The sequence below is a fragment of the Moschus berezovskii genome, chromosome 2 (assembly GCF_049115385.1).
Source record: "Moschus berezovskii isolate FMDL1 chromosome 2, NW_MosBer_1.0, whole genome shotgun sequence".
NCBI lineage: Eukaryota > Metazoa > Chordata > Mammalia > Artiodactyla > Moschidae > Moschus > Moschus berezovskii.
The window spans coordinates 39,990,285-40,017,286 of NC_142461.1; the positions used below are offsets into that span (position 1 = coordinate 39,990,285).

At 42.4% G+C, this 27,002-nt stretch overlaps 1 protein-coding gene across 1 annotated transcript; it reads left to right on the top strand.

The window, feature by feature from the left end:
- Nucleotides 1-5,608: 5,608 nt before the first annotated feature.
- IDH1 (isocitrate dehydrogenase (NADP(+)) 1) lies at nucleotides 5,609-26,831 on the top strand. The gene is made up of 10 exons (XM_055398085.2): nucleotides 5,609-5,772; nucleotides 6,755-6,805; nucleotides 9,989-10,128; nucleotides 14,288-14,579; nucleotides 17,422-17,527; nucleotides 18,761-18,938; nucleotides 20,233-20,384; nucleotides 23,166-23,306; nucleotides 24,316-24,478; nucleotides 25,887-26,831. The coding sequence occupies exons 3-10, from the start codon at nucleotides 10,007-10,009 to the stop codon at nucleotides 25,975-25,977; spliced, it is 1,245 nt and encodes a 414-aa protein (XP_055254060.2). The 5' UTR covers nucleotides 5,609-5,772; nucleotides 6,755-6,805; nucleotides 9,989-10,006; the 3' UTR covers nucleotides 25,978-26,831.
- Nucleotides 26,832-27,002: the final 171 nt, after the last annotated feature.

Sequence of the window (27,002 nt, forward strand, 5' to 3'; positions counted from 1 at the left end):
CACTTTACCGACAAAGGTTCATATAGTCAAAGCTCTGGTTTTTCCAGTAGTCATGTACAGATGTGAGAGTTGGACAATAAAGACGGCTGAGAGCTGAATCATTGATGCTTTGGAATTGTGGTGCTGGAGAAGACTCCTGAGAGTCCCCTGGACTGCAGAGATCAATCCTAAAGAAAATCAGTCCTGAATATTCATTGGAAGGACTGATCCTGAAGCTGAAGCTTCACTACTTTGGCTACGAGCTGACTCATTGCAAAAGACTCTGATGTTGGGAAAGATTGAAAGCAAAAGGAGAAGTGGGTGGCAGAGGATGAGATGGTTAGATAGTATCACTGACTCTTTGGACATGAATTTGAGCAAACTCTGGGAGACAGTGGAGAACAGAGGAGCCTGGCACGCTGCAGTCCATAGGGTTGAAAAGAGTTGGAAACAGCTTAGTGGCTGATCAACAACAACAATACATGATAGTTGTATGTGCTAACCAGAAACTCCCAATCTATTCCTCCCAAACTCTGCATTCCTCCCCTACCCCCTTTCTCCCTTGGCAACAGCACGTCTGTTCTCTATGTCTGTGAGTCTGGAAGATTTTCTAAATGAATCCTTACATGGCATCCAATAGAAAAGCCAAACTAAATTCAAAAGAATCAGAATGTGAGCAGAAAGTCTCATATTCAAATTGCAAGAGCAATATAATTTCAGCATTTATCATCTATTACATTTAATTAACGTTGTAAATGTAATATGGGCTTCCCTGGTGACTCAGACTGTACAGAATATGCCTGCAATGCAGGAGACCCAGGTTCGACCCCTGGGTCAGGAAGATTCCGTGGAGAAGGGGATAGAAACCTACTCCGGTATTCTTGCCTGAAGAATTCCATGGACAGTGAGCCCTGGTGAGCTCACAGTCCATGGGGTTGCAAAGAGTCAGACACGACTGAGTGAACTAACATACAATGGTCATGTTTTTTATAGTTTTGGTCCTAATCATTTTGCTTATAAATTTGTCATTTTATAGTTGTGTGAGAGGTATCAGCATAAGCCACTTCTCGGACTCTACAAAAAAAAAAAAAAGCTTTTCAATTGAAAAGTACTTCCTACATTACTAGCTTAGGAAACACTGTTTTAGATGCTGAGACCCTCTTAAGTGTCACCTTGCCTCCCACATTGGCTTAGAGCCAAATGTGTAGCCCCCTTTTGGCACTGTTTAGGATCTGATGGAATGCATTTTGTGATTAAACTCACCTTGGTTCTGTATACTTTCCTGTATTTATTCAGTCTTTACCTCATTTTCTTCACCTATACTCAGTTTCTTCTGTCATGCTATATTGTATACATCTCGAAGACTGCCCTAAATCCTTTTTGGAGCAAGAATGTATACATTTATAAATAATTTTAGTAGTGGGCAAGGGGTAATAAACCACAAGAATCTGATATAATATGAAGTAAATTTATAATCTCAGGTTATTTGGGGTCTCAGATTCAAGATGAAAATATAAAACCGTATGTAATCAATTCTGCAGAAACATTTTCTTTAGGATTAACTGGTTTGATCTCCTTGCTGTCCAAAGGACTCTCAAGAGTCTTCTCCAGCACCACAATTCCAAAGCATCAATTCTTTGGTGCTCAGCCCTTTTTATGGTCCAACTCTCACATTCGTACATGACTACTAGAAAAACCTTAGCTTTGACTCTACGGACCTTTGTCAGCAACGTGATGTCTCTGCCTTTTAATACACTGGCTAGGTCAGTCATAACTTCCCTCCCAAGGAGCAAGCATCTTTTAACTTCATGCAAGCCATCACCATCCGCAGTGATTTTGGAGCCCAAGAAAAAAAGAAAATCTGTCATTGTTTTCACTTTTCCCCTTCTATTTGCCATGAAGTGATGGGACAGGATACCATGATCTTAGTGTTTTGAATGCTGAGTTTTAAGCTGGCTTTTTCACTCTCCTCTTTCACCTTCACCTAAAAACATCTTCCTTTTCTCTTGGGAAAAATACCAGTGCCCTCAAGTGTCCAAAATGCAGTTTGCATAGTGCCCTTCATAATCTTCAACAGTAATAAAAATCCAATTTTAGAGATAACTTTAAAAATAAATTTTGGTGGAGAAGGAAATGACAACCCACTCTATTGCTGCCAGGAGAATCCCATGGACAGAACATTCCATGGGGTCATGAGGAGTCGGATGTGACTTTGCAACTAAACAACAACTGTATAGCACTATGTTCAGTGTTCTGTGATAAACCATAATGGAAAGGAACATTAAAAAAGAATAATATATTTATATAATGTATATCTAAATCATTTTGCTCAGCATTATAAATCAACTGTTGTTGTTCAGTCGCTAAGTCGTGCCCAATTCTTTGTGACCCGATGGACTACAGCATGCCAGGCTTCCCTGTCCTTCACTATCTCCCTGAGTCTCATGTCCATTATAAAAGGAGGGAAAGGGGCAGGGCACAAATCTTGAAAGAATGGCATAGCCCAAGGGCACAACAAAAACTTAGTAGAAACAAATGGGATTAAGATAGCAGACAAGACTAGACCTTGATCCTCAATCAGCAAGTGAATGACATACCCATGGGAGAAGGCAATGGCAAGCCACTCCAGTACTCTTGCCTGGAAAATCCCATGGATGGAGGAGCCTGGTAGGCTGTAGTCCATGGGGTCGCTAAGGGTTGGACACAACTGAGCGACTTCACTTTCACTTTTCACTTTCACATATTGGAGAAGGAAATGGCAACCCACTCCAGTGTTCTTGCCTGGAGAATCCCAGGGATGGGGGAGCCTGGTGGGCTTCCGTCTATGGGGTCGCAAAGAGTCGGACACGACTGAAGTGACTTAGCAGCAGATGACTCTTTGTGACCCCATGGCCTGCAGCACACCAGGCTTCCCTGTCCATCACCAACTCCCGAAGCCTGCTCAAATTCATGTCCATCAAGTTGGTGATGCCATCCAATCCACTTTATCCTCTGTTGTCCCCTTCTTCTGCCTTCAACCTTTCCCAGCATCAGGGTCTTTTCCAATGAGTCAGTTCTTCCAATCAGGTGGCCAAAGTATTGGAGCTTCAGCTTCAGCATAAGTCCTTCCAATGAATATTCAGGACTGATTTCCTTTAGGATGGACTGGTTTGATCTCCTAGAAGTTCAAAGGGACTCTCAAGAGTCTTCTCCAACACCACAGTTCAAAAGCATCAATTATTCGACCCTCAACTTTCTTTATAGTCCAACTCTCATATCCATACATGACTACTGGAAAAACCATAGCTTTGATTAGATGGATATTTGTCGGCAAAGTAATGTCTCTGCTTTTTAATATGCTGTCTAGGTTGGTCAAAGCTTTTCTTCCAAGGAGCAGGCATCTTTTAATTTTATGGCTGCAGTCACCAGCTGAGTGACTTTGGAGTCCAAGAAAATAAAGTCTCTCACTGTTTCCATTGTTTCCCCATCTATTTGCCATGAAGTGATGGGACCGGATGCCATGATTTTCGTTTTTTGAATATTGAGTTTCAAGCCAACTTTTTCACTCTCCTCTTTCACTTTCATCAAGAGGCTTTTGAGTTCCTCTTCACTTTCCTCCATAAGGGTGGTGTCATCTGTATATCTGAGGTTATTAATATTTCTTCCGGCAATCTTCATCCAGCTCGAGCATTTTGCATGATATATTCTGCATATAAGTTAAATAAGCACGGTGACAATATACAGCCTTGAGGTACTCCTTTCCCAATTTGGAACCAGTCTTGTTCCATGTCCAGTTCTAACTATTGCTTCTTGACCTGCATACAGATTTCTCAGGAGGCAGGTAAGGTGGTCTGGTATTCCCATCTCTTGAAGAATTTTCCAGTTTGTCGTGATCCACATAGTCAAAGGCTTTGGCATAGTCAATAAAGCAGTTTTTTTTTTTTATTCTCTTGCTTTTTCTATGACCCAAGGGATGTTGGCAATTTGATCTCTAGTTCCTCTGACTTTTCTGAATCCATTCTGCACATCTTAAAGTTCTTAGTTCCTGTATTGTTGAAGCTTAGCTTGAAGGATTTTGAGCATTACTTGGCTAGTGTGTGAGATGAGTGCAACTGTGCAGTAGTTTAAACATTCTTTGGCATTGTCTTTCTTTGGGATTGGAATGAAAACTGACCTTTTCCAGTCCTGTGGCCACTGTTGAGTTTTACAAATTTGCTGGTATATTGAGTGCAGCACTTTAACAGCATCATTTTAAAAGGATTTACAACAGCTCAGCTGGAATTCCATCACCTCCACTAGCTTTGTTCTTAGTGATGCTTCTCATTCCAGGATGTCCGTATTTCAATAAAATTTTTTAAAAAAGAAAAAAATACAAATTTGGGGGCACTGAATCCTGGACTAAGCATGGACTTAGCCTACAAATCATAATCTAAAATACTTCTCCCCAGTCCTCCACGTTTTCAAAAATAAGGAATACACTAAAAATAATTTCCTGCAGAGGACAGAATTTATTTTAATCCACTGTTTTCTAAGGCCTCCTTAGATCTTTATTTGCATGTCACTGGAACTCAGATGATTTCATTAACCTTATTGTCTAACACAAATAACTACTGCATTTATTTATAGTTCTCCTTGTTTAGTCGCCAAGTTGCCACCGACTCTTGCGACCTCATGGACTCTAGCCGGTCAGGCTTCGATCTCGGTGAGATTTTCCAGACAAGAATACCAGAGTGTGCTGCCATTTCCTTCTCCATTATTTATAGCACGCAATAGAAATTGAAATTATACATTACAGAGCTATTACATTAGCTCTGAAGACCTAGTCATCAGTGGTGGGTGAAATTTGGTTGTGCAACTGTTCAATCCTTTGCATTCCAGCTGCGCGGAAAAGCCCCCAAAGTGACTTCAGGCTTGCCCAGAACACTCTTCTTTATGCCCAAACGCGTTCCAGTCTATGGCACATCCGGAGCGTGCAAGGAATAGGATAGGTCCGAGCCGCGCCGTCTCCGGTTTGTCTTTACTGGAGACCTAGAAACTCACTGGAGAAGGCAATGGCAAGCCACTCCAGTACTGTTGCCTAGAAAATCCCATGGATGGAGGAGCCTGGTAGGCTGCAGTTCGTGGGGTCGCTAAGGGTCGGACACGACTGAGCGAGTTCACTTCCATTTTTCACTTTCACACATTGGAGAAGGAACTGGCAACCCACTCCAGTGTTCTTGCCTGGAGAATCCCAGGGAAGGGGGAGCTTGGTGGGCTTCCGCCTGTGGGGTCACACAGAGTCGGACACGACTGAAGTGACTTAGCAGCAGCAGAAACTCACTCCGCCTGACCCTAGGTTGTTACAAAGCCCGGGGCGCCCCTTCGTGGCTTGGGATTCAGAATACCAGCGCCGGCGCGCCCAACTCCCCAGCCAGCAGGTGGCAAGCTAGTACTTCAGCAGAAGACCGGCGGCGTCAGAATCCGGCCGCGCAGCTGCCCCCGCCTTTCCCGACCCGAGCGCAAGGAAGGCGGGGCCGCGGATTCGCCCCAGTGGAAGGACCCGCCCCTGACCCATGGCCACGCCCACCCCGGGTGGTCGGCCCGCGGCGATTGGCGGGGGCTCGGGGGCGGAGCTCCGGGAGGTGGGCTGAGGGGGCCGGGCCAGGGTCTGGACAAAAGCCGGGAAGAGGAAAAGCCCTGCCTGGGAGGCCAGATTCTGGCTTTCTGCTGAGGCCCCGTGAGAAGCCGGAACAGTTGGGATCCAGCCGGGATTGCCAAAGTGGACACTGAGTGACTGTGTGCTCCCGGGTCATCGCCAACGTACCTTGCCCGCAGGTACCTTGCCCGGGCTTCGAGGGGCGGCCCGGGTCTCTGGCTCCTGCGAGAACATTCTGTTAGTGGCTAGTGTGGGAAAAAGGACGCTCAGATCTTGAGTATGCTAGGGGAAATTTAGCGGCCCGTCCTGGTCGCAGGGCAGCGGGAAAAAAATCCAGGTAGTGGGCGTGGGAGAAAGAAAGGGGAGGAAGACGGTGCTAGATGCCTGGTTGTGTAGGCGGCCCGCTGTTAGGCACAGGAGGGTGAAATTGGGCTGGGGGAGGTGGCATGCGGTGACGGATGGAATGCCGGGTCTGCAGCAGAAGAAAACATCGGGCGGTAGGAGGATGCAGGGACTCGTGGAAGACGAAGTCTTGGGTTTAGGGGGGAGAAGACGTGCGGCCTCGGCTGTTGCAGGACTTGGGCGTGTGCATGAAACTGGGGCCGCCGGGACTGGTGGTGCGGCGGGCTGGAGGCGTCCTCCTGGGGAGCTTGAAGGGGGCGGCGAGGGGCGGTGCTAGGCCACCTGGTGGCTCCCGGGAGTGGAGGAAATGTCGCCGTCGGCATCTCGAGTTAAGGTGGAAGAGGTTAAAGGTCCCGACGCTCGGAGGGAAGGGTCGGGCGTGGAAGGGGAAACCCAGCTGGCTTCGGTTGCACAAGGGCCAAAAGACGCATGCTGGCCAAGAACCGGCTGGTCACGGCGTCCCCGAAGGACGTGCAGACCTCAAGACTAGCTAACGGACGACGAACCCGGGCCGCGCCCACGGACGCGCCCTCCTCCGTGTGCAAGCAGGGGTATTTATTATACTTTATTTGGAAAGTGCATGCGGACCTAAAACTGCCCTTTGCCCCATAGGGTGCACTCAGCACTTTACTTTGAAACAGATAAACCGGGCTGCCTGGCTTTAAAAAAAAAAGCAGCTAAATAGCTAAATTCTCTGGAGAAGAGTGCTGGAATGCCTTGTACCTTATCTTTGTCTTCTGTTTTTTTGTTTCGTTTTAGGAGATAAGCTGAGTCTCCAAGATTGAGAGGAGTTGGGGTGATTGTTGAAAGGTGAGAATTAGTAATTCCTCCCTTTCATTCATATGGCAATACTGCGTTTAACTGGTCATGGAGGTCTTGGAGGTGGTCGGAGGCCCTGTAAGGGAATGACTCAGGAATTTTTCCACCTATAAATTGCAACTGTTTCCTTTTTTCTTTGAGTCTAGAGTCTTCTCTGCAAGACACTTTTTTTTGCACAGAAATTAGTGTAGTTCATGGACTCAGCACCCTCCCACCACCCCACCCCCGGAGGCAGCTCTTCTTAAACAACTTTGTGTTAGTTCAGGTTTATTTTCTAGCATTTCACATGTGTGTCAGGAGATTGGAATTCAGCTGCTCAATAAATGAACTGGCTTGTTGGAAAAGGCCTTCCTTCTGAAATCAGGGTTTGGGTGGAGACAAAAAAGTCTGAGGGACTAGAGTAAAAAGTGAATTCAGTGGTGTCTGAAGCCAACCCTCATAGGATTCAAATCTAGAAGAAATAAAATAGTGTCCTACAGTGTAGTAACCCAGAGTCTACAATAAAGCTTCACTTTCTAAATTAAAAGATGGTAAAAATGTAATGGATAAGTATCGTGAAGAAAACCTTTAATGTTTCAGTTATGCATTACTAAATATAGAAAGATTAATCAGAAAATGTTTGCTTAACCAAAAAATATTATCACTTATTACTGAAATTTCAAGTTTGCTGTATGACTTTTTATTAACTGTATTTGCTGTTAAAGAAAAATAGCCAATTTATAACTCTTGCATAATACTTCATAGGAATATAGCCTTGGAAATGTATCAAAACTAAGATAAGTTTGCTGCCTCTTTTTGTTTTGTTTTAAATACAAGGACAGATGTGATTGTGGGATCAGTATGATTAAATCATATACTTTAAGCTGTACTTTAAATTATACTTGAAATTACAAATGGGAAGTAGCTGACTCATTCACACCAGTGTGTTCACTTTTTTATTCTAGTTGAGTTCCAGATGGTCCCCCAGTAATGCTCTAGAGAACCTCCTAAATACTAATATCATAAGCAAAATCCCAGAATTGCAAATTGGGAAGTGAAAATTGGCCTAGAGATTGGGAATATATCTTGGCTTGTCATGAGGAACTGAAGCTCACAGTCTACTAATCATTACATTTAAAAATATAAAGACCAGACAACCTTAACTCAACTCTTTAAGATAATGTTTATAGACCTCTTCCTTAATAATATTTTAAAGTCAGTTCTCCTGACTTTCAGTCCTCAAGTGTAAATTAATAGAATAAAAGCAATCTGTTGTTATGTTCTAGGGGGAAAAATATTTTCCATTAAAGCACCGTGAAAGGGTACAGATACCTTTAGCAGGCTCAGTGCCTCCTCTTACTCTCAGGGAACATGCCTTTCTTTGAGCCTAAGCCCTATGGCAACCCACTTGAGAATTCTTGCCTAGAGAATTTGGTGGACAAAAGAGCCTGGCGGGCTACAGTCCATGCGTTCGCAAAGCATCAGACTTGACTGAGTCTGAAACTAACACTTTCACTTTTCACAAAGGGCTTCCCAGGTGGGACTTAACAGTAAAAAACCCACCAGTACAGGAGACATAAGAAACATGAGTACAATCCCTGGATCAGGAAGATCCCCTGGAGGAGGCCATGGCTACCCATTCCAGTATTCTTGCCTGGAGAATCCCATGGACAGAGGAGCCCAGGGGCTACAGTCCAAAGGGTCGCAAAGAGTGGGAGGTGACTGAGCTCATCCATAGGGTGTAGCCCAGCTATCTCTGGGAATCAGATTGATTAGAATCTGCTACCCCCACATCCCAGGAAGACACCTCTTCCTAGAACAATTCCAATCCCCTATCCCACCCACTGGCAGTTTGCCTTTGCCCACTAATGGCTGGAAGAATAGTCCAGGAGCTGGGGTACCAAGGACAGGCCAGGGACATGTTCTGAGCAGTAGTCCTTCTCTATACATACAGATTTCTGTAATTGAGAAATCACTTTGTATTCAGTGTATCATCACCACTATCCTTTACTGTCTCTAGGAAAATAGAGTTCCACCAGGAATTCTTCATCTTTCACTTGCAAAAAGACTTAATTACATTTTCTTTAAAATGGGTCACTAGAACTTGTTGAATCTTGTTAAGGATAGTTGTTTTAACCAAAACAGCCTCTTAAAAGAGGGGAAATAGTAGTGCCCATCATTCTGTGCATCTTGAAGTCCTAGTACAATGAGGCATTGGATTGAAGTGTTCAAATAAACATGATATTTTTTAAATAATCCCATTTGATAAGACAAACCAACAGTCAAGAATAAAGAATAGTGATTTACATTATCAAGGGCTTGTGACAGGCTCAGGCTCCCCCACGCTCTAGCTGGATAGCCTTGGAAAGCTTGCTTTCTTTTAGCAAAGTAGAATGGAAAAACAGTTTCCATCTTACAGGGTTGCTGTGAGTGTTGACTCAGAAATCACACAAGAGGCATGTAACACAATGCTTTATACAGAGAATGTATTCAATTCTAATGGTTAATATAATTGTTATTAGCTTTCTGTGCAATCATGCTATTATGAGTTGTTCTTATTCAGTTCAGTTCAGTCACTCAGTCGTGTCCGACTCTTTGCGACCCCATGAGTCACAGCACGCCAGGCCTCCCTGTCCATCACCAACTCCCGGAGTTCACTCAAACTCATGTCCATCGAGTCGGTGATGCCATCCATCCATCTCATTCTCTGTCGTACCCGTCTCCTCCAACCCCCAATCCTTCCTAGCATCAGAGTCTTTTCCAGTGAGTCAACTCGTCGCATGAGGTGGCCAAAGTATTGCAGTTTCAGCTTTAGCATCAGTCCTTCCAATGAATACCCTGGATTGATCTCCTTTAGAATGGACTGGTTGGATCTCCTTGCAGTCCAAGGGACTCTCAAGAGTCTTCTCCAGCACTACAGTTCAAAAGCATCAATTCTTCGGTGATCAGCTTTCTTCACAGTCCAACTCTCACATCCATACATGACCACGGGAAACACCATAGCCTTGACTAGACGAACCTTTGTTGGCAAAGTAATGTCTCAGCTTTTTAATATGCTATCTAGGTTGGTCATAACTTTCCTTCCAAGGAGTAAGCGTCTTTTAATTTCCTGGCTGCAATCACCAAATTGTATTTTGCTTTTACACAGTAATGAAACAAATGATGAGATATGTGTCTTATCTTTTTTCCTCTTAGAGGTTTATTGAAGTCAAAATGTCTCAAAAAATCCAAGGCGGATCTGTGGTGGAGATGCAAGGAGATGAAATGACACGAATCATTTGGGAGTTGATTAAAGAGAAACTCATTTTTCCCTACGTGGAACTGGACCTGCATAGGTAAATGAATCACTCTGCCAAGCAGCAAACTCAGAAAGTATAATCCATGTTATTTCCGGGTATAAGTCACTTTTTTGCATAGATACCACTCTATCTTGTGAATAAAGCTTTGGACAAGCTTATATGCAAACAAAACGTAGAACTGGTGTGCCCCTGTGCAGAGGGCAACTCTGACAGTAGTTGTTTGCAGCAAAGTAAAGGTTTATTTTCAGGGCACCAAGAAGGGAGTGGAGACAAGTCTCAGATCTACTCCAACTTGATCTTTGAGTTGTTTTTTTGTTTTTATTTATTTATTTTTCGGTACACTGGGTCTTCATTGTAGCACACTGGCTTTCTCTAGTTGTGGCAAGCAGGGGCTACTCTCTAGTTAGGGTGTACCAGCTTCTCACTGCAATGGCTTCTCTTGTTGCAAAGCACAGGGTCTGGGCACAGGGGCTCAGTAGTTGTGGAACATGGGCTTAGTTGCCCTACTGCACATGGAATCTTCTGGACCAGGGATCAAATTTGTGTTCCCTGCATTGGCAGGGGGGTTCCTAACTACAGGACCACAAGGGAAGGTCTGCTGCTGCTGCTAAGTCGCTTCAGTCGTGTCCGACTCTATGCGACCCTATAGACAGCAGCCCACCAGGCTCCCCCATCCCTGGGGGAAATTTTGAAATTTCTGTGACTTTCCTTAAATGTTAGTTTCAGGGAAGTCAGGTTGCATCCAGTTTACATTCTCATGGCTCAGGGGCTGATCTTTTCCCTGGAGAAACAACCTGATTCTATTGTTACTGATGATACCTAAACCACAATTATAGTCATTCAGAGTGTTGTCACAATAGCAATTGTAGTCATCTGAGTCTGGTAAACTAGTGTTAAATTAATACAGGATGGAGGTCAGAAGGGACCAGAAGAAAGAGTTTTAGACAGAGAGGTTAATTATAAACTCCAAAGGGAACTCAAGTTTAGGGGGACTGGGTTTCAAATATATGTGAAATGAATCTTTAATTTTAACATAATACTAGAAATACTGAACTTGTCGTTGTTCAGAAGAGAAGAATTACGATGGCAGCAAAGCGATTTCTCGGGTCTTTCCAAGCCTCTATTTCCTGTGAGGGTTTTGTTTGTAATAAATCAGTGGCCAAGAGTAACACTAGGTACTATTTGCAGAGGGGAAAAGAATAGAGCTGCGTGCCAAGTTGCTCAGTCGTGTCTGACTCTTTGTGACCTTATGAACTATAGCCTACCAGGCTATATATGTATTGTCCGTGGGATTCTCCAGGCAGAATACTGGAGCGGGTTCCCATGCCCTCTAGAGGATCTTCCCGACCCAGGGATTGAACCCACATCTTTTACATCTCCTTCATTGGCAGGTGGGTTCTTTACCCCTGGCACTGCCTGGAAATCCTCTAATAAATCAGTAAAGAATGTAGTTAACACAGTTTTGTCGTTTCGAAAAGATAAAGCATTTTCTGTCACTCTGCTTAACTAGTCAGTGGACCTTTTTACCTGTTCATTCTTTGTCTTTTCTCCGGTTTATACAATTATAGCACAGAATTCTCGAAGTTATCTAATATAATCCCCACCTTTCAGGAGAAGTTACCTAAACCATTTGTGTCCAAGACCCTGATGTTGGGAAAGATTGAGGACAGGAGAAGAAGGGGACACAGAGGATGAGATGGTTGGATAGCATCACTGACGCAATGAACACGAGTTTGAGCAAGCTCCAGGAGATAGTGAAGGCCAGAGAAGCCTTCTGGTGGCTAAGCTGTTGAATAAGGGCTTCCCTGGTGACTCAGATGGTAAAGAACCCACCTGCAATGCGGGAGACCTAGGTTGGATCCCTGGGTTGGGAAGATACCCTGGAGGAGGGCATGGTAAACCACTCCAGTATTCTTGCCTGGAGAATCCTATGAACAGAGGAGCCTGGCGGACTAGAGTCCACAGGGTCGCAAAGAGTGGGACACAACTGAGCGACTTTCACTCACAAGCTGTTGATAGTGTCTATACTGCAGCCTTGAAAAGGAGCAAATACCTGCAGAAGTCCACAAACACATAGGAAATGAAGCTTTTAAAACATGCAAATGATTAAAGAAACATTTTACAGACACCTTACATGGCAATAGGGCTCCCCTGATAGCTCAGCTGGTAAAGAATCTGCCTGCAATGCAGGAGACCCCGGTTTGATTCCTGGATCAGGAAGATCCCCTGGAGAAGGGATACACTACCCATTCCAGTACTCTTGGGCTTCCCTTGTGGCTCAGATAGTAAAGAATCCGCCCACCATGTGGGAGACCTGGGTTCAATCCCTGGGTTGGGAAGATTCCCAGAGAAGGAAAAGACTATCCACTCCAGTATCCCGGCCTAGAAAATTCCATGGACTGTATAGTCCATGGGGTCACAAAGAGTTGGACACAACTGAGTGACTTTCATGTACATGGCAATAGGTGAATTTGCAGAACAATTCCCATGATAATAGCTACAAAGATTCTCTTTAGCCTAGAGGCATAAGGAACTTTAAAGGACAGTCATTATACCTAGAAGGCAGAGTCACTGGCTAAAAACTAAAAAATTTTTGGAGACATAAACAAGTGTAAGTAGTTCCAAGATTGCTATTATTGTTATTACATGATTGGTTCTTTTTGAGGCAAGTGGAATGATTCATTTGTTTTATTTTCTGTTGTCTAGACAGTGATTGGACCATTTATTCATTCTTTTCGGTTAGAAGCAAAAAAATCCACTGATGTGCTGTAAGCTGCTTCTGATGAAAAATGTTTCCTGTGAATGTGAATATTGCTGACTATACTGTTGTTTGAGTTAGGAGTGGACTTTTTATAGATATTCAGCACTTCCTAAGTCAGAAGATAAGAGTGTCTTTGTTAGTGCCGATGGAAAAAAAATTAATAATCTAAGAAAGAAATGGAGAATTGTATTCATGTCAGCTTGAGTATTATAGCCCAAGAGACAGTCATTCAGAGAGCTCTGAGGACCATTCCACCTACTTGGGGTCAAAGAGCAGTTAGGTAAGTTTTTAAGACAAAGGGTTATAGGTCATGTTGAAAATTTACACACAATCCACGGCTGTGCATACAAAGTGACCCCTTAGAAGATTAAGAGGGAAGGATATCCTCAGGAGGTCTGGAGGTTGACAATTAATGTAGATTGACAATACACCCTCAAGGAGAGGAAGGAGGTGCAAACAGTTAAAGCAGTTTGGAATTATTTTTATTTGGAAATATATACCAGATTGGATGCCCTTTTGCGTTTCCATCACAAGAAGTGGGATATCTAAAGGAAGGAAAATACCAGAACTGAAACGAGAGATTGAGGGGCTTGATGGTTCAGCAAATTTTGAAAGCTGAAAAAACTGGAAAAGTTTTTACGCCTTGGAGAACAAAATAAACTGTTATATTTCTGTTTTGTTTCTCCTGCTTTTGACAAACTATTACCTACTTTAAAGTTTTATAGTCTTCTTCTCTGTTCTGTACAACCAGCTTTCTTTCACACTCTGAGTAACCTGCAGTCTGGGTGTTGGTGTATTTTAAGCTATAAATCAGTGGGCTATATAAAGTCATTGCTGGATTCCATTATTTAGTCTATAAACTTCAGGCTTGTTTCCAGGAGAAAGAATTGCCTGAGATTTAGGGAAAGGTTCAACATACAGCTAATTGGCCATAATACTTATTAGCATTTTTTGGCACTGTCTCAGCTGTAACTCCCACCACTTCAGTGCCAAACTGCAAGAAATCCTTTAAGTCCTCAGCCGCTTTATTTTTAGAGCACAATATTTTCTAAGGGGAAAATAATACTTAGGTTTGCATTTTTATGTTAATCAGATGAAGAAAGTCTGCAGAAAGTGGTGGTAAAGAGTAGGCTGAGAGAAAAGAGTACAGTGGTTTTCATTTCATTTCCTTCTCAACAGCTTCCCACAACACAGCATGGCCCAGCAGTCTAGCCCTTCTTCGAGGTTTTTTTAGTTGACAGCCATCTTTGTATCGAGGGTACAGTAATGCTAAAACTCAGCAGGTTTAGGTGTGTATGAAGCCTTCACTTTCTGCAGGGCAGGCCCTGTGTACCATCAGCATGCATAGAGTGGTGCATGAGGATAGAAGGGGAGTATCTTCAGTCACCTGTAGGCGTGTCTGGAAAAGTTACGCTTTCAACCTTTCCCTCCCAGCTATGATTTAGGCATAGAGAATCGCGATGCCACCAATGACCAGGTCACCAAGGACGCTGCAGAAGCTATAAAGAAGTACAATGTTGGTGTCAAGTGTGCCACCATTACCCCCGATGAGAAGAGAGTGGAGGAGTTCAAGTTGAAACAAATGTGGAAATCTCCAAATGGCACCATCCGAAATATCCTGGGTGGCACTGTCTTCAGGGAAGCTATTATCTGCAAAAATATACCCCGGCTTGTGAGCGGATGGGTAAAACCCATTATCATAGGTCGTCATGCTTATGGGGATCAAGTAAGTCGTGTTGGCATGACTTGACTTTCCATGTGCTTTTCTCATGGCCTTTTATTGCCCAGCAGTTCTGACTTATATGTGCTTTATTTTCTTTTGGTGTCTACTTCCATTAAGTGAGGTCTGTGCTCAGTCACTTTAGTCGTGTCCGACTCTTTGTGACCTCATGGACTATAGCCCTCCAGGCTCCTCTGTCCATGGAATTCTCCAGGCCAGAATACTGGAGTGGGTAGCCTTTCCCTTCTTCAGTAGATCTTCCCAACCCAGAGATCAAACCCACCTTTCCCACACTGCAGGCAGAATCTTTACCACTGAGCCACCAGGAAAGCCCACAAATGAGGTATAGAATTGAGAAATGAATATATATGTGTATATATACACACACACATAGACATTTAAATAAAAGTAAATTCAGATAAACTTACAGGTACCTATCTCGCTATAAATAACTTTTTATAGGCGTTTTTTTTTCTTTTATTTTTTATTAGGTTAAACCATATGATACAGAGATTTTCATATCATTTCCTGTGGTTTAACTAAATCAGTGGTTCAGCCAAACCTGGCCTGTACAATAGGATCTTTTTACAGGTTTTTTGGTATTTGTTTTGTTTTGCATTGCCATTTAAGAAAACCATTTTTTTTTGTTTGTTTTAATTCGAATGCCTGTGTCCCACACTACACTAGCTAAATCTCAATTCCATGGTGTTTTAAAGCTTTCCAGGTGATTCTAATGTGCAGACAGAATTGAGAACTACCAAAGATTATTATATTAAACATGATCATTTCATGCATAAAAAGACAAACTAACTCAGTAGTTGAAAGCAATCTCTTCAGAACATTCCTCCTTGGGGAAAGAAAAAAAGTATAGTTACTATACTTCTATACAGGTAGGCTTGTTGCCAAATTAAACAAACATTACCAACTAAACAAAATAAAAATTCTGTGTTGAAACTGAAGTTTTAGACTTTCAATGAAAGCAGCTCATGTCTTACGAGAGCCTTAAAAACAAGAGTCTCTCTGTCCCTGACACCCAGAGGCTTTGATGTCGCCATCATTAAAAATAGTATGGGCAGAGCAGACCACTCTGTTCCTGGGGGCTGGGTTACCAGGTCAGTCCTTGAGTGACAGTTCACTTTGTTCTACTGTGTGTTTCAGGCTGTCCCTTCATCCTGGCAATTCCCTTCACAGATAATTCTCAGAGGCTCAGAGGGAATGTAGATGAGATTTCTACAAACTCACTAGTCCTGGGAACATGCCTCTAAGTTGTATCCTTTTTTTCCTTTCCCTTTTTTTAAAAATTATTATGGCATCAGTCACTGAAAGAATGGTCATTCTGTTTATTAAAGTCTACTAGATTGAAAATTCCAAGCGTCTAGAAAGCATTTATGGTGCTTTGACACCTTTTGAGGAATGAAAATCAATTGCTACCCATAAATATCAGAAGTGTTCTACATAGAATAGATATTAGTCTCATTATCTGACAGCTCTTCTTTCAGCTGTCCTTAGTATTGCTGTAAACAAAGATAAATAAGTTTGACTGGCATCTGCTGGTACCTGACTCTGAAAGTATTCTAATCTAAGCCATTGAAGAAGGTACAAGGCAGCAAAGTTTGATATATGCCTAATGTGGGCTGGGCATATTTTTCCTTACCTGTGACAGAGGTAGCTGTCCTTAGAAGTCCCTTTCTTTAGGGTCATCAGCCTATTGCAGCTGCTTCCAAAATGATTGCTTTCTATGGGCAAGTCCTGGGCTGGACCTTAGTAGAATGATGTCCATGAAGAGAACAAGCCCTGAAGGTCCAAGGACCAGACCCCAAATGGGTTGTTTGCACTACATCATAGTTCCTCCCTTGTAAGATTGATGGAAGAATCAAATGAGATAATGTGGGATACAGGTTAATCACTTAAAGTATGTCATAGTGAGGACCAGGCATTCAGTTCAGTTCAGTTCAGTCACTCAGTCGTGTCGACTCTTTGCGACCCCATGAATCACAGCACACCAGGCCGCCCTGTCCATCACCAACTCCCGGAGTTCACTCAAACTCATGTCCATCGAGTCGGTGATGCCATCCAGCCACTTCATTCTCTGTCATCCCCCTCTCCTCCCGCCCCCAGTCCCTCCTAGCATCAGACTTTTCCACACTCTCAAATCATCTTCAGCGCCATGCTGCCCTTAATCACTCTGTCGTGTCTGACTCTTTGTGACCCCATGGACTGTAGGCCACCAGACTCCTCTGTCCATGGGAATTCTCCAGGCTGGAATACTGGAGTGGGTTGCCATGCCCTCCTCTGGGGGATCTTCCCAACCCAGGAATCAAACCCTGGTCTCCCACATTGCTGGTGGATTCTGTATCGTCTGAGCCACCAGGGAAGCCAATCTTCAGTGCTATAGTTAGTATATTGTCATCCCCCAAGAGGAGACTTCCTTGACCTCCAGGTTATGGTCATTTCTCTTCCTCCATCTTCCAGGAGCATTTTATATCTATGCCCGCTGTTGACATTTGAAAGGTTTTAAGGTTGCTTCACTTTTGTATGACTTTGTTAGGTCATAGGCTTTGTAAGAGGGAATACTTTGTCACTCTCTTTCATACTCATATCTGTACTTAGAAAACTGCCCCTTACATTGTAGGCACCTGATAAATACTGATTTCTAATGTGTACTCCTACTAACTAGCTTTGGGAATTCTCTGGACCTCTTTATCTCCACCTCTCAATTAGAAAGTTGGGCTATACTGTACTATTGTCTAGGTGTCTTCCAGCTCTGTATTCTATGTTTTTTTTTTCCCTTCATGTAATTCTTGTTAGGACAGTTTTGCAATTTCTTTTCTTTTTTTACCCGGTACAGTATAGAGCAACTGATTTTGTTGTGCCGGGGCCTGGAAAAGTAGAAATATCCTACACACCAAGCGATGGATCCCCCAAAACGGTATACCTAGTACATAACTTCACAGGTATGTTTGTATTTTTCACTATTTTTAACAGGCCATTTAGACAACATTATCACCAGTTTCTTAAAGTTAGTTGCGTGACTGCCTAAAATTGCAACCTGAATCTATAGTATTTCCACAGGACTCAAAACCTAACATAAAAAAGTCATTGGCTTCCTGTGGCATAAAAGGAATTAGCCACTTAATTCACTTAATTGAAAATACAAGCAGATAATTATGCATCTCAAAACAGGGAGGGAAGGTTGACAGGAATCTGTTAATGCACAAATTACATAAATTAAACATTAATAGCCCCAAATTGCCTGTTATGTAATCCTGCGCTTTGGCTCTGATAGGGTTTATATTTGAAAATGGCCCTTCTATTTATTTGCTGAAGTTTTTTTCTGGCTCTGAGTGTTTATTTTGTGAAAGTGGACTGTTTGGGTTTTGTTTTGGTGTTTTTTTTTTTCTTCTCTTCCCTCGATTTTGCTGTTTCTAAGGTTCAATATGGCAAATCCCACCAGAAAGTTGTTGAAAGAACAGAGGACTTTCCCCATTGTTAAGCTTGTTAAAAGAACTCACACAAACAAAATCTCAAAATGTACCTAGCTGTTGTTCTCCTTGCCTCCTCTAAGTCATATCATTTTAAAGGAATCTAGTTCTGCCAGTTTCTGCACCTCTCTCATCCTTAGCCCCAAGCTGGCCCTGGGCAGTAGCATGGATTCAAGTTCTAACTTTCAGTAATAACAGAGTTCAAACAGTAAGAGTTTTGAAACACCAGTGATTACATGGCGCATGATTATTTCTGCCAAAGCAGAACCAACTTTCAGTATCCTCCAGGAAATTATAAGAATTTTCATTCCATGTTTAAAATGTATTCTTAGTGGCTGAAGATTGAGTGCACACTTAAAGCTTAAAAGGCATGCTTGAAATTTTTTAAAGTTTGAAAAGAGTTTAAAAATTATTTACCCCTTCTTCAGTGTGTTTCTGGTTCATATCAGTTCTTGGTATTTCAGGATCCAAAAGACCATGCTTTTCTCATGGGTATGGGCCTTTCAAAACAAGTTAGAATGTCTTTACCTAGAATTGTCTTTCCTCCAATTATGCGTCTCAGAAACTCATGGAATACTGAAATTGGAAGCCTGAACTCAGACATGAGAGCTGGAAGCAGGCTGTTTTGGTGGTGGGGGTGGATTTAGACTTGCTGCAGCTGTACCCTATTTACCTTTCTTTTTTTTCCTCATTTTCCCCTCACAGAGAGTGGTGGTGTTGCCATGGGGATATACAATCAAGATAAGTCAATTGAAGATTTTGCACACAGTTCTTTCCAGATGGCTTTATCTAAGAATTGGCCTTTGTATCTGAGCACCAAAAACACTATCCTGAAGAAATACGATGGACGTTTTAAAGACATCTTTCAGGAGATATATGACAAGTAACTACAGTTCTTTTTTTCCTTTTTTTTTTTTTAGTCACAAATGGTGGCATTTATAGTATAAAATTTATATGCTTATCCCTTTGATTCTGGGACAAATTGAGTGAAAAACCAGCACTATCTTATTAAGATAAGGACAGAACTGAGATTTAACAAGGGTTGAAACAAAACTCTTGAGTTGCTTTTAGAAGGGAAATGTGTTCTCAGATAAAGGTCCCACATTTTTCTCAGAGCCAGGATTATTTAATGTGTGAGTAAATGTTCCCTGTTAGTGATAGAACATTCTGATTTTTCATGTGTGTAAGTTTCCGAATTGGGCCTATTCCATTTTCTTTCTTTGTAATATTTATTTATTTCACCAGGTCTTAGTTGCTCATGCAAGATCTTTAGTTGCAGCACATGGGATCTAATTCCCCAACCAAGGATCAAACCTGGGCCCCCTGCACTGGGAGCTCAGAGTCTTAGCCACTGGACCACCAGGGAAGACCCCATTTCTGTTCTTTCTTAAGCCCACTGTTATGATTTAAAATTCTCCTTTTGGGAATTCCCTGGCAGTCCAGTGGTTAGGACTCCACACTTTCACTGCCAAAGGTGTGAGTTCAATCCCTAGTCAAGAAACTAAGATCTTGCAAGCTGTGGGCACAGCCGATAATTTAAATGTAAATAAAGAAAATAAATAAAACTTTAATGGAGTCGTTTGAACTTAAGTCTACATTTATAATCATTTTAGGTTCAACAGAACTTGAGTACTTGTTAACTTTGAAGATGGCATTCCTCCCTTTAGATACCAGCGTTCAGACCAGGGCTTGGATTTTAGGTATCCTTCCCAAGACATTTTAATACCTCCTTCCATTCCCTGTCTATATCAAACCTGGAAGCTGTCCTAGTTTCCTGAATGATACTGGGCAGTAAAATAGTCTTTCTCTACCCCCTTATATTCTTTGTTTTTTTTAATATATATCCTTCAGGCAAGCTGAATCCCAAGAAACTGGTGAGTAGTATACTGAAAACTGTAAAAGTAGTATTAATACTTGGAACACTGTCATCTTGCTTAATTCTCACATCTCTGCCAAGTGGATGAAATCGCCCTTACAGAGGGGAAAATGGGAGTTTCATAGCTAGAAAATGAGTGGGCAGGGATCACAGCCCATGTCTGTCAGATCCCCAAATTTGTGTTGCTTCTACTAAAACATGCTGCTTCCAGCCCCACCTCCAGCCTTTCAGAGAGGCAGATGGTATCCCAACAAAACCAGTTTCCTTTGTCTATTGTTCTCTTCTCTTTCTCGTTTCTCAGGCAGTACAAATCTAAGTTTGAAGCTCAGAATATCTGGTATGAGCACAGGCTCATTGATGACATGGTGGCCCAAGCTATGAAATCGGAGGGGGGCTTCATTTGGGCCTGTAAGAACTACGATGGGGACGTGCAGTCGGACTCCGTGGCCCAAGGTAAGGAGCTGGAGGATAAGTGGAGGTGGGGCTTGGCCTGCAGCCAACAGGTGGTGCCCAGGTGTGGGAAGAGGGATTCTGTAGCCCTTGGTAAAGCTCATAAAATGGTAGCACTGTGAGACATTTAGGTCCATCTTCTCAGCTGACTGATGAGGAAAGTAAGCTCAGACTGGGTAGGTGACTTCTCTCAGGGGTGCCCAGGAAGTAACTCAGTGGGGTTGAATCTCTAATCTTAGATGTTAGCACAGTTTATGTCTCAACCCTTTTCCCTCCTTAAGTTTCACTGCCTCCAACAGGCAGCCCAATCACCTAATCTGAAAATCACTCTTTTTCCCTGCCTTCCAATAAGAATGTAAAAAACTAGGGGACTCAGGAGAGAAGGGGTCAGGATTATCTCATAACCAAGGGGCCTCCCTCCCAAGAACCTGTTCATCCCACGACTGGTACAAATCACGCCCCTTTTGCCAGCCTTGACAGCTATTCCGTACCACGTAAAACACATGTGTATACTGCTTAGTTCTAAACACATGAAATTGAGCAAAGAAGCAGAAATTGCAGAAACCAGGAGCTTCATGCCAGAGATAAGGACCCAGAGGAGCAAAAGCTGTCCCTTCCCTGCCTTCCTCAGTGCTAAGCTGTCCTTCAATTTCAGTTACTCATGAAGCAGTGTGCACTGAACTTCCCTGATGAATGTTTGTGTTCACTTCAGTTACATTTGCTTTTCCCCAGGAAGGACTCTTTTTCTTTCTCTTGTGAAAAGTTAATCATCGCTGTCAGTTTGAAAATCAGTAGATCTGCCTGGTTAAAGTAACTTTGATGTCAGATAAATGAGTTACCCAGGTCTTTCTTTACCCTCCTGTTTCTCTGGCGTGCTGTGTGCTATCGCTTCAGTCATGTCCGACTCTGAGAGCCTATGGACCATAACCTGCCAAGCTTCTCTGTCCATAGGATTCTCCAGGCAAGAATACTGGAGTGGGTTGCCATGCCCTCCTCCAGGGGATCGTCCTCACCCAGGGATCCAACCCACATCTCTTATGTCTCCTGCATTGGCAGGCACGTTCTTTATCACTAGTGCCACCTGGGAAGTCATCACAGTCGTTTGAATGCAGCAGAGAAAGAAGTGTTGCTTTGTGATAATTCCATCACAAAGCAAGGAGAGCAGAGTTCTTAGAATGGGCCCAGATCATCTCATGGTTTCTAAATGTCCTCATGGCAATTAGAGGGTATCTGGAGGGATAGCGCAAATGTTATTGTCAAGCTGTGGAGGTTCAAAGGACTTCAGAGCAAGAATGCTGCAGTGCAGTGTCCAGCCATGCACTGATAAGATAACCTGGAACCAAGACTCTGTGTCTGGGCAGTGCCTGCAGATAAAGGTGACGTCAGCAGAGCAGATTAAAAGGCAGCAGAGCTGTCTTCACATTCATTCTTTTCTAGAGGCATGAACTACTTTGGACTCAAACCAAACATTTTATTTCTGTCCTCAGTTTTGACAGTGTTACCAACTAGTGTCTCATGGATAAATAAATAGACTGTCACCTTGGATATGGCCCCAAACATCTCCAGTCAGTGAATATTTGAGCCTCTACTGAAGCCTCATATCAACATAGTGGGAGGAAAAGAGCTGCTAATTCGGTACAGAAATTGCTAATCGTACTCAAAGAATTTATAAAGTTTTTTTTCCTTACTTTCAAACCAAAATAAAAGGTAGCAGCCTATTATAAATTTGCATTGTTAACTCCACAGGTACTATTGGGAGGTAACAAAAATGGTGAAAAGTGTTCTCTGAATTCGAGTGTAAACGAAAATGAATAAAAGAAGGAAAGTCAATCACATGGACTTAAAAGTTGTAATTTGGTTCTCTGACTAGGAAACCACAGAACAGAATCGTTCTGGTGAGGCTGTAAAGGAGAGCAGGGGCGAGTGGGAGGTGCTCGGATCCATCCTATTCTGTTTTTAACCAGCTCTCTCTTCCCAGTCCCGCGTGAGCCTGTGAGCAGCTTGGTGGCTGCAGACAACTCCTGAATCTTTATTTTCCAAGAATAGCAGAGCATCTGCAAATAAGCATAACAGTAATATACTGAACTCTTATTCTCTGGAGGGTAGTATTCTAAGGAATAGGAACGTGTTTTCTTTTCATATATAGTCGTGAATATATGCATATACATTGAATTCTCACAACAGCCCTGTGAAGTAGGTGTTTTTACTATTTTCCCCCCTCCTCCTTTTTTAAAGATTTATTTATTGATTTTTATTTTTGGCCACGCTGAGTCTTCATTGCTGCACGCAGGCTTTTTCTGGTTGTGGAGAGTGGAGGCTTATCATTGTGGTGGCTTCTGTTCCTGCAGAGCGCAGGCTCTAGGGCATGCAGGCTTCAGTAGTTGTTTGCACTTGGACTGAGTTACTCCTCAGCACGTGGGATCTTCCAAGGCCAGGGATTGAACCTGCTTCTCCTACACTGGCAGGTGGATTCTTATCCACTGTACCACCAGGGAAGCCCTGCTATACCCATTTTACAGGTAAGGAAACTAAGCCACAGTAGCTAGGAAGTCATGGAACTAGGGTGGAATACAGGCAGGCAGACCATGAGCAGGTGCCTCTGAAGTAAATAAGTGAGGAAAAACAGCCTTTTCTGAAAGGCAGAAGAATTACTGATGACTCCATGCACTCATGTTTATTTTGTTCACTGAGTCCTGTCAAGTTGAAGTTGTTTTCTTTCCTCTCTGGGAGACCCAGGGCTCTTCTTACACTTGAATCCCATCCTTCATGTTCTGCCACTCACAGGTTATGGCTCTCTCGGCATGATGACCAGTGTGCTGGTTTGTCCAGATGGCAAGACAGTAGAAGCAGAGGCTGCCCACGGGACTGTAACCCGTCACTACCGAATGTATCAGAAAGGACAGGAGACATCCACCAATCCCATTGGTAAGATAGTGTTGGCTGCTCCGTTGATTTCCAACCAGAATAGAAATCTCCAAAGGGACTCCAGCATGTGTTCCTTTGGCTGCCCAATGCCTTGTGTATAAAACTATCACCTAACTGCTGATTTGTCCCACCAATAAGAACTGTTTTAATATGTTTCTTAAAATATACACAACATATGCTTTTCCATTTTGTGGGAGAGTATATATTACAGAGAAGAATGTTATCAACAAGCATTTTCCTTTTCCTTTTCTTTTGCTGCAATGAAACGTCACATGTGGCTGAGAATCTAAAGCCACATTGACAGACCCTTTTAACTAAGTTTCAAGGACAGTACTTTTTTTTTTTAATTAATTTTTTAAATTTTTGGCTGTGCTGGGTCTTTGTTGCTGTGTACAGTCTTTCTTGAGTAGCAGAGGGTGGGGGCTACTCTCTAGTTGCCAGGTATGGGCTTCTCATTGTAGCAGCTCCTCTTGTTTCGGAGCACAAGCTCTGGAGCATGGGCTCAGTAGTTGTGGCACACAGGCTTAGGTGTCCATGTTATGTGGAATTCTCCCAGACCAGGGATTGAACCCACATCCCCTGCATTGGCAGGTGGATTCTTAACCACTGGACCACCAGGGAAGTCCTCAAGGACAGTACTTTAAAAACAGATTACAGCCTGGAAAGAGAAGAGACGAGTACAGACAAGATAAAAGAGGTTGTGAATTTTTCCAAATTAGTAAGTTCCCTATGAAGTGACTTAGCAGCAGCAGCTCCTATGACTATATGCTTTCTTAAAGCTCTAACAAAATCCAAAACATTTCCTCTACAAAAATGCAGGTTTGTTTGGTTTTTTTTAAAGTTTCTATTTGATAAAATATTTCCTAAAACTTACAGCTCATGTGGATAGCATCCAATGAAGTCAGTCACCTAAACAAAAGAAATATTCTATTTTGTCAAACAAAGGCTTGGGAATATTTCTAATCAGCATGATTGAATTGTGCTTTTTTTTATTCCCCCTGTCTTTCAGCTTCCATTTTTGCCTGGACCAGAGGCTTAGCCCACAGAGCTAAGCTTGATAACAATAAAGAGCTCAGTTTTTTTGCAAAGGCTTTGGAAGAAGTCTGTATTGAGACCATTGAGGCTGGCTTCATGACCAAGGACTTAGCTGCATGTATTAAAGGTTTACCCAAGTAAGTATAAGATTCTGTAAGCTCTGTGGTCAAATTACCATCTGTCCTCACTGGGCTCAAAACATCAAGTGGTTTCTGGAGTTACATGAATTATTATTTGTCATCTGGTTCAAAAGTCAGGAGACATTATCTGTAAACTGTCAGATAATAAACATTTCAGGCTTTATGGAACATATGGCAAGTATTGAACTTTGCCTCCATGGCGGGAAAGCAGTCAGTGGTGATACAAGAGCTAATGGGAGTGGCAGTGTTGCAATTAAACCCTGTGTACAGAACCAGGCTGCAGCCTGGACTGAGTTCATGAGCCAAGCTGTAGTGTGCTCACCCCGATCTAGTTGGCAGTCAACTGGGTGGCAAGGTTCTGCTTAATATAACAAAATTACAGACATTTTGAAACAAGGGGACCTCCAAGGCTATTTTATTCCACCTCTTTATCTTCAATTTGGTAAGAAAAGTAAGCAGCACAGGTACAAGATGTCCAGTTGCTTATAGTCCCTTCCTTAAGTATCTGTAGCCAGCAGTCAGATAATCGTTTCACCCAGGACGGTTTTGAGAACACAGAAGCCCGTATCCCAGCTGAATTAGCTGCTGATCAGGGATTTCCTCCCTTAATCAAAGCTGGCTACTATGGCTCATGTCAAAAAACTAAAAAACAATAAAATTCTGTGAAGCAATTATCCTTAAATTTAAAAATAAATTAATTAAAAAGAATTGATACTGAAATCTAACACCAATCCCATGTCTCATTCATGAGTCCTCAGAGATCTCTGTTAGGGTCAGTATACCTCAGTCATGGGGATATACTCCATTACTACATCTTTCTTATTTTAAATTTTCAGCAAGAATACAATGTGTGAAATGTTCCTATCAGTGTGTTACTTTTAAGCCTACTTGGATAGGCACCTGTCATCAGGATTATGAGAGCCAGTCCATTGTCTTTTGTTTTTTTAAGAAAGACAAAGGTAGATATAAGAGCACCAGAGTGGGTTTTGTTTGTTTGTTTGAGGACGTGATAATTTGTAGGGATATAAGTAAAAAGATGACTGTACCTGGATATGTTCTGTTATTTTAATGAAGAATAAGAAATAAGAAGTAGAATGATTTCAGTCTCCGAGGCATTAGTCTAAATGAAGCTCTGGGGCAGTTTTACTCTTAAAGCTACAAGACCAGGAACCCCTGTGAATGTGTGTGTGTGGCCTGGCTCCACTCAGACTGCCTGTACCCTGGGTCAGCCCCTTGAACCGTAAATGCAGTCATTGACCATAAATTTGTAGTTTGTTAACATTAACCACTTTTCTTCTAGAAATAAATAGAATGCTACTTTAAGTAGCATGTCTCAGTCTTATCCTGTACCTGCTACCTGATCAGAGACAAACTAAATTTCCTTCTTTTTTCCTTCCTTTATCAGTGTGCAACGTTCTGACTACTTGAATACATTTGAGTTCATGGATAAACTCGGAGAGAACCTGCAGTTAAAACTAGCCCAGGCCAAACTTTAAGGTCATTTCTTGTCTTTGGAGGACGTTTTTTTTTTCTGGTAACTAGGGTCTACTGGTTTACATTTTTCTTAGTAACTCTCAAGGGTAAAGGCAAAATCAATTTTGTAATTTGTTTAGAAGCTAGAGTTTATCTTTTCTATAAGTTTACAGCCTTTTTCTTAGGCATAGTTATGCCACCTTTGTGAACGTGGCCGGGGACTTTTTTTTTATTTTATTTTCTACTAATAGCCTAGGAATTATTTTTAATGTCCACTTGTACTCACTGTCACTTTTTCTCATGTGCTGAGATCAATGACCAAAATGAACAGTGCTCAAAAGGATAAACTACAGCCACGGTATTATTCCCTGAAATTGTATAAAGTAGAGGTTCATTCCCTTTTCTGCTTTCCATGGCCTGGGGCCCTGGGTCATTCTAATGTAACAGATATCTCATTATTTGCGGTAGAAGCTGTATGTTAGACTTGCGTATGATTTGAAATGAAGAGCATGGCCATAACTAAAACACGTTGAAGACTAATCTTCGTAAAGAGCTCTAGTTGAATCTTTTAAAAATACTAAATATTTTTGAGCTCCCTGGAGAACCCAGAAGAAATACTACCTGGCAGGGGTGGGGGGGAGGTTTTCCTCTGTATTTGTCTCCTCCTGGCCTTGTGTGGCCTCAGCATTATGCGACCTTGAACAGCATGTTTCATCCAAGTGCAATAATATAAGCTGCACCTTTTTTGGGGGACTTCTGCTGGCCTCTGTTATTTCCTTTATATAAATGTGATTTTTCAGAAGTTGATTGTAAACACTATTCTAGTCCTGTTCTTCATCTAAACTATCGATTTTAATTAAAATTCAGTGCTAATGAACTAGTCTCCTGAGTTTTTATTTATTGACTGTATTGCAGGTGCCAGGCACCCTGCTAGATCCTAGCCATAGGAATTTGGTTTTAAAAAAAGTCTCTGCCCTCAAGGAGTTTACTGTGGGGGAAAATGGTTACGTAAACAGATAGTAAGATGTGGATTCTACAGAGAAAGGGA